The sequence below is a fragment of the Leopardus geoffroyi genome, chromosome D2, assembly GCF_018350155.1.
Source record: "Leopardus geoffroyi isolate Oge1 chromosome D2, O.geoffroyi_Oge1_pat1.0, whole genome shotgun sequence".
Taxonomy (NCBI): domain Eukaryota; kingdom Metazoa; phylum Chordata; class Mammalia; order Carnivora; family Felidae; genus Leopardus; species Leopardus geoffroyi.
The window spans coordinates 62,560,180-62,573,402 of NC_059334.1; the positions used below are offsets into that span (position 1 = coordinate 62,560,180).

Here is a 13,223-nt window from a genome sequence, read left to right on the forward strand (position 1 = left end):
AAGATGCCTGTGGCGTGCTATTTTGGTACCCCCAAAACTTGCCAGGAAATATTTATTTATTTAAAGTTTTTATTTATTTATTTTGAGAGAGACAGTGCAAGTGGTGAAGGGGCAGAGAGAGAAGGAGAGAGAATCCCCAGCAGGCTCCATGCTGCCAGCGCAGAGCTTGATGTGGGGCTTGAACTCATGAAACCGTGAGATCATGACCTGAGCTGAAACCAAGAGTCAGATGCTTAACAGAATGAGTCACCCAGGCTCCCTGCCAGGCATTATTTAGAGCAGTGGTTCTCAACTGTTCCAGGGGACCCCTGGCGATGTCCTGTGATGTTTTAAGTTGTCATACCTGGTGGGGGGAGTGGGCTGCTACTGCTCTCTAGGGAATGAAGGCCAGGATGCTGTCAAACATCCTACAGTGCAAAGGAAAGCCACCTACAGCAAAGAACCATCTGGCCCAAACGGTGTTAATGCTGAGAAGTCTGATCCATAGGATAATCACAAAAAAAGGCACAGAAGCATCTATAGATGTACATGTGTAAATGCACAGACAAGTGTCTACAAGGACAAATGGCACCTTAGATGAGGCTGACCTTTGCTCCTCATTTTACATACCTCCTTAATGATTTTTAAAAACAGTAAATACGAATTCTAGGTATTCTTAAGGAATGAATACAGTTGTGATTGAAGGTAGGAAGGAAAAAAATAAAGTTGCAGGTCTCTTACATAGTATAGGTTATCAAAACCATCATCTTTCTGGAAAACAAATCCTTTTTCCTGCAGCAGCTGTATAGCATTCTTAAATATACTATGAATTGCCTTGGAAGTCGTTTCATTCTTAACATCCACCTGTAGGAAGAAGAAAAAGAAAAAGAAGAAAAGAGGTAAGTCCCATCTTACAGCATCTAAGAGTAACTCCCTGGACCAGCTGGTTTATGAATTCACCCAACAGGCTTTTAATCTGCTGAGTCAAAAAGATCCAGGTATGTGGCCTAGCAGGATGGTGACATTTAAGGAGGCCTGGGAAGTTTGCTCAGGCAGGATCATGCTTGATAACTGTTCCATACTTTGGTTGTGGGTTTGTTTGTTTTTTTAAATTTAATTCTACAATACGAAATGGAAAATCAAAAAGATAATACTTAAATTTAAGTATGTGGTTTATATGTCTTGAACATTTAAAATTATTTCTATTCCCATGTAGGTTTTGATAGAACTGTTTCCTAAACAAAAAGATAATCTTTGATTTTATTTAATTCAGGTCCAAAGCATTATATACATATTAGGTCAGTTTTTTCATTAAAATTATGGCTATATGTAATCTCTTCCTAAGGACTTCAGGGAATTTTACACATATTGAAATAAGTTGGGGATTCCAGGATATAAAAAGTATTAAGTAGTCTATTTAATGTTTATTTTTTTTAATTTTTATTTTATTTTTGAGAGAGTGCAAGCAGGGCAGGGGCAGACAGAGGAGACAGAAGATCCAAAGCAGGTTCTGTGCTGACAGCAGCGAGCTCGATGTGAGGCCTGAACTCAGGAATCCTGAGATCATGACCTGAGCCAAAATTGGGTGCTCAACCAAGCCACCCAGGTGCCCCTCCAACTTAATTTTAAAGAGAGGCAAATAGCTATGTGGAGACCTGTCTGTCAAAGGCGGGTCCATGGGGCTGAAGGCAGAGGGGGTTCTAGACCACATGGAAGGAACCTCGGCTGTTGTCAGTTTTCTATCTCCTCAATTTCAACATTTCTCCTCTTCTCTAAGATACGGGTTTACCCAGACAAATTACCAGGTTCATCCTATGTCTTATTTCCAAGGAAGCTAGGCCTTCAACTGTGTCCCACCATGCCTAACTAGACTGCAAGCTTACCGAGTCGGGGACTTTATTTCAACTTGGCCACCTCCTCCCTGGCACACAACAGATAACTAATAAGATATCTGTGTAATGAATGGGAAATAAATACCCCATTATAGAGGCTGTATCCCTTTGATTATTCCACTGGGGATCTTCAGTCCATTCCTAAAACAAAGTTAAGTGGTGAACAATTGTTCTTCAAGGTACAGATCCATTTTTAACGTGACAGAAATTTGTCAAGATATTTAAAAGACGAGACCACCAAAGACACAAGGCAAAGCTTCTACAAAAGTGTTTAAAGGCAAAGTCCTACCTCTTAAGAAGAATGCTCGTGAAGGCTATCTGGGTCAGTTCCCACAGATGCTAAAGAGAGAACGTGCTTGTGATTTGCTGATGACATTTCCTCCAAGTGACTGGAAAGGAAAGAAACCCCCAAAGGCCTCGAGCATTCATAACTGCATCCCTAAAGAAACACTCTCTTTCTAGAAGAGGCCTTCTAAAGAGGCACTGTTTTAATCTAAAGGATCCTAGTGATGGTACACAGACATGCTCCCCTGGGCTGAAGAGGACAGTCTAACATTCTTAATTAATATTCAACAAGCTAGAGCACCTGATCATTAGAATATTAGGGCCTAAAAAGTTAACAAACATTCCAGGTTACAACAGCACCCATTCTCTGAAGGCAGAATAAGGCCAACAACTGTGTGATGACTCCCACGGGCAGAAAATCAATCTGTTAGAATAAACATCTTATCTAGCAATTCTCAGCCATACATCTTTTAATTCAGGGGTGGTGGGCGGGGGGGGGGGGTGCTTCAGGCAAGGCTGAGTGCCCTTACTTAGGGGAAGCACCATCAACCCAAAACAGACTCTCCCACAAAACTTCTACAACTGCTCAATCTTCATAATTCTAAGGAAATTCATCTTCTTCAGTCAATTTAATATAAGGACCCTAAGGGTCGAGTTTATTACGTCTCTTATCAAGATAGAAATAAACTGGAAACTAAAAATGATTGTTACATGGTTACTGCCATCATTAAAAAGGACTCCTGGTTATCCCCAGCCCACACAGAAAGCTCGGTTCCTCCTCCCAGATTTCAGTAAGCTCAGGCAGCAGGAAGACATGTGCTAGCACCATGAGATTAAAAGCACAGTTTAGCTGTGAAGGAGGAGGACCCAACAGAAAAGGCTCTCCGTAAATATAAACAATGTGCGAAGCTTCCTTTCCAAAAACATTTGCCTCAGCTGACCTCAAGACATATCTCCCTGCTGGTTATAAAGTCACAGTCTCAAGGGTAAGGCCTCCAATCATCTCTTCTGGCCAGCAGCTTTGCCTGGCCTGGGATTTGTGTCTTTCTTGTCTTTTTCCAAAGAGCAATGACAGGGCTCATCTGATTCAGGAAACCGAAACTGCACAGAGACAAAAACAGTGACTGGTTGACCGTGCTGAGACTTAGCAGGCTTCTCCTAGCCCCAGGTCAGGAACTGGGTGGATCTCTGAAATATATATAGAGTCCTCATTCCCAAACAAACCACATTTATCCAGCTGTCAAAGAAACAATGGTTTTGCAAGGTCTGCTTATCATGTTTCTAGATTTGCTACGAAGGGCCACTATGTAAAAAAAGAAAGGGGGAAAACATTGAAACCCACTCTTCCCTTGCCTCTAAACTATAATACTATCACAATGATTTTTTTTGTGAAGCTTTCATCTGTATGACAAGAGAAAACTGCTGAAGGATCTAGGGTTTCACCATCACTGTAAAGCATCCTTAGTCTCCCAGGCTCTCTTAAACAGAATTCAATTTAATGACACTGACCTCCCCAGAGTCATGTGAAGGAATAATTCATAATTGATGGAAAAATAGTTTCCAAAGACAAAACAAAGTGCCACATTCATTTCTTTTTCAACATACATGACTGGGCAGACACAAGTTTCTGCTCTAAGCATTTTCAAAAAGATATCATGCCAAAAGTTCCCCATGGTTGTTTTGAATGGAGGAGCCCTCAGAGAATCCTCAAGTCTCTCTACAGAAGAGTGGGTTCATGGGAAGAATGTGGTCTTTGCTCGGCTTCAAAGTTTCCTTCAGAACATGCCGACAGAGTGGTCAAAAGTGCTAGGAGGCTGACTTGGCAGGGAGCCTCCTCTAAATGACCAAATGGGAAGAAGGTTAATCTTGCTGTCTGCAGACAGCTGGACAGCCCCAACTGGTTAGAAGCAACAGTGGCACAGAACAAAGTGGCCAGTCCCGACCCTCTCCACCTGGGTGTTTCCTGAAACACAATACCTCATCTCTGCGAATGAAATTGTGGGTCACCGGGCACACAGCCTGGTGCCAGAAGAGATAATTAGGTTCACGAACGAAACTGAGAAGCAGTGGTCATGCCTCGGAGGTCAAGATGAGGACCTGTTACCTGTTCCACCAGAATCACGAGGAATAACTTATGTTACCTATCAGAGCTATTCAAGGCAGCCCTGTTGGGATGGCAAAAGATCGGAAAACTTCCATGCCAGAAATGGAGAGAATGGTTAAATGAATTATGGTACATGTAACAAAAGATTATTATAGTGGCAAATCTATATATATGGCTAGGAAAGGATCTGTAAGACATGCTAGACATAGAAAGCTAGGTATAGATTAGTGTTTAGCATGCCACCAGTTGTGTAAAAAAAAGGGGATATAACTACTTCTAGTTAACAAATGCACAGACTGTCACTGGAAGAATATTCATGAGACTAGTAATGATACTTATCCCTGGAGAAAGGGGGTAGGAGGGAGGATGGGAAGGAAACTTACTTTTAACTAGATACTTTCAGGGACTATTTAAATTTTTTTAAAAATTTATTTGAGAGAGAGAGAGAGGTAGTGGGGGGAGCGCCTGAGCAGGGGAGAGAGGGGCAGAAGGAGAGCGAGAAAGAATCTTAAGCAGGCTCCACACTCAGCACGGAGCCCAACACGGGGCTTGATCCTATGACCCTGGGATCATAACCTGAGCTCAAATCACGAGTCAGACGCTCAACTGACTGAGACACCAGGCGTTTGAAGGGACCATTTAAATTTTTTTTTTTTAATTTTTTTTTTCAACGTTTATTTATTTTTGGGACAGAGAGAGACAGAGCATGAACGGGGTAAGGGCAGAGAGAGAGGGAGACACAGAATCGGAAACAGGCTCCAGGCTCTGAGCCATCAGCCCAGAGCCTGACGCGGGGCTCGAACTCCCGGACCGCGAGATCGTGACCTGGCTGAAGTCGGATGCTTAACCGACTGCGCCACCCAGGCGCCCTGGGACCATTTAAATTTTTAAAAAACTATTCTTTCCTTCAACCAACACATGATTATTAAGAACTTACTTTATAGGACACCTGGGTGGCTCAGTCTAGGTAAAGCATCCAACTCTGAATTTTGGCTCAGGTCTCATGGTTTGTGAGTTTGAGTTCCACATCAGGCTCTGCGCTGACAGTGTGGAGCCTGCTTGGGTTTCTTTCTCTCCTCTCTCTCTCTCTCTCTGCCCCTACCCTGCTCGTGCTCTACCTCTCAAAATAAATAAACTTTAAAAAAATTAAATAAAAAAAAAAGAACTTACTTTATGGCAGCCCTATTCTAGGCTATGGTTCTAGAGAGCAAAGAACAAGAGAGGCAAGACCTCCACACTTACAGAATTTAAATTCTGGCCGAGGAATAGGCAGGTGCACAAATAAATACCAGTGAGATCCTGAGATATGAAAACAGGGTGATAACATAGTAAGGAAGTAGGTGGCTATCAGAGCAAATAGGGAAGACAAGAAGGTGACATTTCCTGGTAGAATCAATAAAATAAGTAAATATAAATGTGTTACAACAATAAAAAACCCAAGAATTGCAATGAAAGGGAGCCTAAAACAAAAGTTTCAAGTAATAGCAATTCCAAGTGAATAAGTAAACACCAAACAACTTAAGTTCACCTGAAAAAAAGGGACAGCTCTTTCCTGGAGGAGTAGGAAATTTCTGGCGTGTTCCTAGAAATTTTTACTTATAAACTAGACTGAATACAACTTGGGTCTTTATTCAAACTCTCAAAACATGACAGGTTAACCTTGTTTTGATGAAGAGAGAACAAGTCATTAAAAACCTTTGTTCAGTTCGAGAATCATCCTGCTGATCAATAAATAATCTTGGAAAGATAATTACCTCTTCTCATTTATTTCCCCCTCATTTGGCTCCTGCTTAGATTAAATCCATCTCAGTGAATACAAAGATCTAAGTACTATGAACCTTAGACTTTTTGTTTTTTCCTACCTAAAGATTAAGTTGACGGAGATTAAGTGAGGAGGGTAAAAGGGCAGGTGCATATTCTCATTTCAAGTTCTGTTCTGTTTCAGAACAGAAACACTGAATAGGGGCGCCTGGGTGGGTCAGTCAGTTGAGCGTCTGACTTCGGCTCAGGTCACGATATCACAGCTCGTGAGTTCAAGCCCCGCGTCGGGCTCTGTGCTGACAGCTCAGAGCCTGGAACCTGCTTCTGCTTCTGTGTCTCCCTCTCTCTCTGCCCCTAACCCACTCAAATTCTGTCTCTGTCTCTCTCAAAAATAAATAAAAATTTTTTAAAAATTAAAAAAAAAAAAACATTGAATAGAACCATAACCTCTGTTCTCTGCATTTACCCCGTGAATCTTTTTTTAACTATTTGAGAGAGAAAGAGCAAGAAAGAGAGAGAGAGAGAGCGAGCACATGTGCACATGTGAGTAGGGGAGGGGCAGAGAGAGAGTGGGAGAGAGAATCCCAAGCAGGCCCCACATTGTCAGTGCAGAGCCAACCTGGGGCTCAAACCCATGAACCTTGAGATCATGCTGTGACCTGAAATCAAGAGTTGGACGCTTAACCGAATGAGCCACCCCGACGGTAAGTGCTCCCCTACCGTCTGAGTCTTAATGCCGCAGTCATGTTCCCCCACACCCTTCAGCTGCAGACATGGGACAGGGGACTTGAATTCTCACATGGGCATGCTGCACTTACCTGCTCAGAGCAGGAGCTGTGAGTCACAGGCTGACTGGCCAGGGACAGCAGAGATTCCACAGTTTCCAATTCCTGCTGGTAAAAGGTTTGTACTTTGCTCTCCACGAGGAATTCTTTGGCTTTTTCACTCAGCAAACATGTGAGATTGGCAAGGTCCAGGGCACCTGGATTGCTGCTAGGAGAAAGTTTTTAAAAGCCTTGCAGAGAACTATCACCTTTGTTTCTTTTTGGTGTGCATAAAATAGAAACCCAGCGAGGAAATGCAACGTTATACGGATGTTTGTTTTAGTGGTTGATTGAAGTATAGCTGACCAAGATGCTATATGAATTTAAGGTGTACAACATAGCAATGACCAAGTCTATACTATGCTACATTCACAAGTGTGGCTACCATCTGTCCCCATATAATGCTATTACAATACCACGGACTATATTCCCTATGCTGTATCTTTTATCCTCGTGACTTCTTCTGTAACCCAAAGCCTGTATCTCCTGCTTTTCTTCACCCATTTTGTCCATCCCCCCTGTGAAGGACACTTAGGTTGCTTTCATATCTTGGCTACTATAAATAATGCTGCCATAAACATAGGAGTGCTTATGTCTTTTTTAATTAGTGTTTTTCTTTTCTTTGGGTAAATATCCAATAGTGGAATTACTGGCTCATATGGTATGTCTATTTTTAATTTTTTTATTTTTAAACTCTTCCCCATTGTATATACTTGCCTCCTTTGTTACAGATTAATTGAGGATATAAACATGGATTTATTCCTGGGCTCTTTATTCTGTTTCATTGATCTATGTGTCTATTTTTGTGTCAGTATCATATTCTTTTGATTACTATAGTTTTGTAGTGTATCTTGGAATCTGGGATTGTGTTACCTTAAGCTTTGCTCTTTTTTTCTCAATGTTGCTTTGGCTACTTGGGGTCTTTTGTGGTTCAGTACAAATTCTAAGATTATGTGTTCTTTGAAAAATGCTGTTAGCATTTTTATAGGGAATGTGTTGAATCTGTAGATTGCCTTGGGTAGTAGAGACATTATTAACAATATTAATTGTTCCAATCCATGAGCATGGAATATCTTTTCATTTGTTTCACCTTCAATTTCTTTTATCAAAGTTTTATAGTTTCCAGAGTACAGGTCTTTCACCACCTTGGTTAAGTTTATTCCTAGGTATTTTATTCTTTTTGGTGCAATTGAAAATGGAATTGTTTTCTTAATTTTTCTTTCTGCTACTTTGTTATTAGTGTATACAAATACAACCAATTTCTGTGTATTAATTGTGCATACTGCAACTTTACTGAATTCATTTATCAGTTCTAATAATTTGTTTTGGCGGAATCTTTAAAATTTTCTATGTATAGTATCATGTCATCTGCAAATAGTGACAGTTTAACTTTTTCCTTACCATACCAATTTGGATGCCTTTTATTTTTTTTTTTCTTGTTTGACTGCTGTGGCTAGAACTTTTAATACTATGTTGAATAAATGTGGCAACAGTGGACTTCTTTGTTCCTGTTCCTGATGTTTGAGGAGAAACTCTATTTTCCACCAATAAGCATGATGTTAGCTGTGGGTTTTTCATGTGTGGCCTTTACTATGCTATGTTCCGTCTCAAAGTGTTGTTGAGAGTTTTTATCATGAATGGATGTTGAATTTTGCCAAATGCTTTTTCTACATCTACTGAGATGATTATGTGATTTTTATCCTTTGTTGATGTGTCATGTTGATTGACTTGTGAATATTAAACTATCCTTGCATTCCCAGAATAAATCCCACATGATCATGGCCGAATGATCCTTTTAATGTACTGTTAAGTGCAGTTTGTTAGTTTTTTTTAAGTTCATTTATTTATTTTTGAGAGAGAGAGCAAGCAGGCAGGTGAGGGGCAGAGAGAGAGGGAGAGAGAGAATCTCAAGCAGGCTCTGCACTGTCAGTGTGGAGTCCAGTGTGGGGCTTGAACTCATAAACCATGAGATCATGACCTGAGCCAAAATCAAGAATCGGATGCTTGCTTAATTGACTGAACCATTCAAGCGCCCCGAGTTTGCTAATATTTTGTTGAGGATTGTTGTATGTATGTTCATCACAGATATAGGCCAGTAGTTTTTTGTAGTGTGTCTGGTTTTGGTGTCAGAGTAATGCTGGCCTCATAGGATATATTTGGAAGCTTTCCTTCCTCTTCTGTTCTCTGGCATAGTTTGAGAACAGGTATTAACGCTTTCTTAAATGTTTGGTAGAATTCACCTGTGAATCCATCTGGTCATACACTTCTGTTTGTTGGGAGTTTTTGATTACTGATTCAAATTTGTTACTGGTAATTGGCCTATTCAATAATAATGGTTGTTTTTGACATAAAGGGCAATTCATGCAGTGAGCACTGTGTGGTTGTTTAAAAGGATCAGGGAGGACTACAGGAACTATGATATTCATGAGATTTTGAAAAAAAAAGTCAATCTGCCAAATAGCATATATAATATAGGTACAGTCCTATTTTTATAAAAAAGCAAATGAGAACCCATAAAATATATGAGTGAATATTCATGCTTGTATATGCACATAAGAAGAAAGTTTTTGGGTTTTTTTTGTTTTTTTGTTTTTTAATTTTTTTTTTCAACATTTATTTATTTTTGGGACAGAGAGAGACAGAGCATGAATGGGGGAGGGGCAGAGAGAGAGGGAGACACAGAATCGGAAACAGGCTCCAGGCTCTGAGCCATCAGCCCAGAGCCTGACGCGGGGCTCGAACTCACGGACCGCGAGATCGTGACCTGGCTGAAGTCGGACGCTTAACCGACTGCGCCACCCAGGCGCCCCAAGAAGAAAGTTTAAAAGGATACACATCAACCTATGCACAGCGGTAACCTCCGGACAAGGGTACTGCAGCAGACAGGAAAATGAGGAAACTTTCACTTTTTACTTTTTACGGGTCTGCAGTTTGGGTTTTTTTTTTTAAGTTTTATTTATTTATTTTGAGAGAGAGAGATCACAAGTGAGGGTGGGGCAAGAGAGAGGAAGGGGGGAGGGGGAGGGAGGGAGAGAGGGAGAGGGAGAGGGAGAGGGAGAGGGAGAGGGAGAGAGAGAGAGAGAGAGAGAGAGAGAGAATCCCAAGCAGGCTCCATGCTGCCAATGCAGAGCCTGACACAAGACTCGAATTCATGAACCGTTAGATCACAACCAGAGCTGAAACCAAGAGTCAGACAGACATTTAACCAACTGAGCCACTAAGGTGCCCAGTTTTTTGTTTTTTTTTTTTTATGTAAGGGTTTTTTAAATGTAATATATACGCATGAAAAAAATTAAAGGGTACACAGTGAAAGTCTCCTTTTTATCCTGTTTCAGTTCCCACCCTTAGGCGGCCACTGTTCCTAGTTTTCTGGCTCCCCTCAGGGTTCTTGGATGCACACACTAATGGGTATGAATATATCCTTGCTCCTCCTGGCTCTTTTTCACCCCTGCACAAAAGAGTAAAATCATCCCTGGTTGGGAACGATGGGTTTCATTTTTTTATAGTTTTTTGTTATAATGTGCCACAGTATTCTTTTTAAAAAATTTTTTTTAATGTTTATTTTTGAGAGAAAGAGAGACAGAATGTGAGTGGGGGAGGGGCAGAGCGAGGGGAGACAGAGAATCTGAAGCATGCTCCAGGCTCCGAGCTGTCAGCATAGAGCCTGACACAGGGCTCGAACTCACGAACCGTGAGATCATGACCGGAGCTGAAGTCAGACACTTAACCGACTGAGCCACCCAGGCGCCCCCACAGTGTAGTGTTCGGATTGTGATGTTTCAATGCAGCTTTCTTTAGGTTTCCTACCTTGGCGCTCATTGAGCTTTACAGTTTTCTGCATACTTGGAAAAACCTCATCAGTTATTTCTTCAAATACATTTTCTCTGCTCCCTGTCCTCCTTCTGGGACTCTGATTACGCGTACATTTTCTCACAACCACCTTAGAATATGTGTACTATTATTATCTTCACTTTGCAGATACGAAAATTAAGGCATAGAGCGAGTAAGCAGGCTTGCCCAGAGACCCTCAGTGAGTAAGCAGATGGTTCAGGATTTGAACCCAGATCCACCCCAGCATCTGGGATCCCACTGCTTGGCCTTATTGCCATTGTCACATCTCTAGCAGTGAAAGGCCACAGCTTACCTTTCTTGCTCTAGGGCTGGGCTCTGGAAAGGCTGGTCATAAACTTTCCTGTAGATACTGGGCAGCTCAAGCATCCTTGCAATTTGTATGTTGCACACTGGATCATCCACTTTATCTAACAAGCCATGGGGGAAAATATGCCAGAGAAATTATAATGAGATCAGGTCTTTCCCATGTCCAAATTGTTGCTAGGTGCCCAGGGGATCTCCTTCCCTATGTGTGACCAGGGAGCATACATTCTAGATGCACTAAACGATTCCCCCTTATCCTTCGAGAGGGCATGCAATGCACTAAGCATCCCAGGCTTGGCCAGGAGCAGACTAGAACCAGGGAAAGTATGTTTGCTTTTTCACTCATCTGTTTCAATGGCAGACAACAGGGGCTAGCTTTGGGATTTCCAAACCAAAATCAACCAGAGCACTGCAAAGGGTGTCACTTAGAGGATGTGGGACGATCATATTTCTCATCAGCTGTTTTCCTTCAAAGTTAATGGACTCAATGGTGTTTCAGAAATCTCCATCATTTTAAGGAATATGAACACTCTGCCCTAAATGGATTGACACTTAGAACTTCAAAGTACTTTATTATGTTACCCAAATAAATTTGCCAGATATATATAATAAATCATTTATTTTCTTCCCCAATTTGTAGTTACCTCTCTTCAAAATAAAGTTAAGAAATGCTGCTGTTGTAAAGAAAGCATGTTATGAAATATAATTTCCCAGAGTTACATTTTTTAATCTGAACTTTTTAGGAGTTTGACTTTTAGCTAATCCAGAGTTTAGTAGCTAACCCACAGTTTACTGGACACACACCCAGAATAACAACCAATGTGGCAGAAATTACTTGAGCTTACAATAAGTAGTGACACGAATTTCTCGTTCTTCTCTGTATGTGTGGATATAACCTCTGATTTGGATAATGTCCCCAATTTCTATCTTTGTTCTCTGCTCAATGGTCTCTTGCAGCTTCTTAAGCTGTGAGGTTAAGTTCAGCTCCCCTATAGTTGGACCACCTGTCGTTAATAGGGCTAGAAGAAAAGAGACAAATGCATAACACAATCACTCCACCACATTTGTGAGGTAGTTTTGGGGAAAGACCAACATATCTATTCATTCTATTTCTGATTAGTTGCTCTACCGCACAAAATCTATGTAACCTTCTGAAGTCCTCTGCTGAATAGAAGGCATAAGTTGTAATTATTCAGAAGTAGGGTGGAAGGAAGGGAGTCTAGAAGGCCTGATAAATCCAAGTGGGTGAGTACTGGCGTGGCTCCGTTCTCACTCCTACCCCCGCATCGCCAGTGCAGTCAAACGGCTCTACATGGTCCTGAGCTGAATTCTGTATGAGTTCAGCCGGGCTTGGTGGCAACAGCTCTAAACTCCTTAAAGCGTGCTTGCAGACTGGGGTGCCTCAGCCAAAGCATCTGACTTCGGCTCAGGTCATGATCTTGCCATTTGTGAATTTGAGCCGTGTGTCGGGCTCTGTGCTGACAGTTTGGAGCTTGGAGTCTTCTTTGGATTCTGTCTCTCCTTCTTCTCTCTGCCCCTCCCCCCCCTCAAAAATAAACATCAAAAAAAAATTTTAAGTGTGCGTGCAGGAAGACAAGTCTGGCATAGAAGGAATAGGGCCCACGAGTCTTCATTTGCAGTTCTGTTTATGGGGAAGGCAAATGTGCCTCAGGCTGATTTCCCACCTAGGTGCTCAACACCCCAATCTCTCACTCTTACCTCTCATCTTTGTTGGGTAACTGGGGTAATCTCTCTCTCTCTCTCTGTCTCTCTCTCTCTCATACAACTGCATGGTGAAAAGAACCCAATGCACATTCAATTCTAAATACTTTCTATCACTTAAGTTTAATTTCAAATTGTAAGAGTTAAATAATAAGCATAGCCATGAATATTTGGGTACTGTAGGTGCTATTCTAAGGACTTTACAATGGATTAGCACATCTAATCCTCACAACTATACCTATTTATTATTAGCCCCATTTTATAGATGAGGAAACAGAGCCACAGAGGTCAAGCAACTTGCCCAAAGTAAAACAACTAGTTAGCAACCAAGCTGGAGTTTTAACTCCAGGAGTCTCTGACTCTAGTGCCTTCCTGCTATTCTTTATTCTCTGCAGCCTTCTCCTAAGTATACTCACATTTCCCAGTTACAGCTAGTGTGTGTGAACAATTCTGTGTTCTCATTTTCTGCCTGGCATAAGTTTAAATTCACACATATCCACA

The 13,223-nt window shown here is 41.4% G+C and overlaps 1 protein-coding gene across 11 annotated transcripts in view; it reads right to left on the reverse strand.

Annotated features, from left to right (window-relative positions):
• STN1 (STN1 subunit of CST complex) overlaps positions 1-13,223 on the reverse strand; it is a 46,060-nt gene that overhangs the window by 14,959 nt on the left and 17,878 nt on the right. For 6 of the 11 annotated variants that reach the window (XM_045438795.1, XM_045438796.1, XM_045438799.1 and 3 more), the window contains 4 exons: positions 11,846-12,019; positions 10,990-11,104; positions 6,840-7,014; positions 721-843 (listed from right to left, as the gene is read on the reverse strand). In XM_045438795.1, the coding sequence (XP_045294751.1) occupies positions 721-843; positions 6,840-7,014; positions 10,990-11,104; positions 11,846-12,019 (587 nt within the window). The remainder of the gene's footprint in view (positions 1-720; positions 844-6,839; positions 7,015-10,989; positions 11,105-11,845; positions 12,020-13,223) is intronic. The other 5 variants (XM_045438801.1, XM_045438802.1, XM_045438800.1 and 2 more) reach the window with 3 other exon arrangements.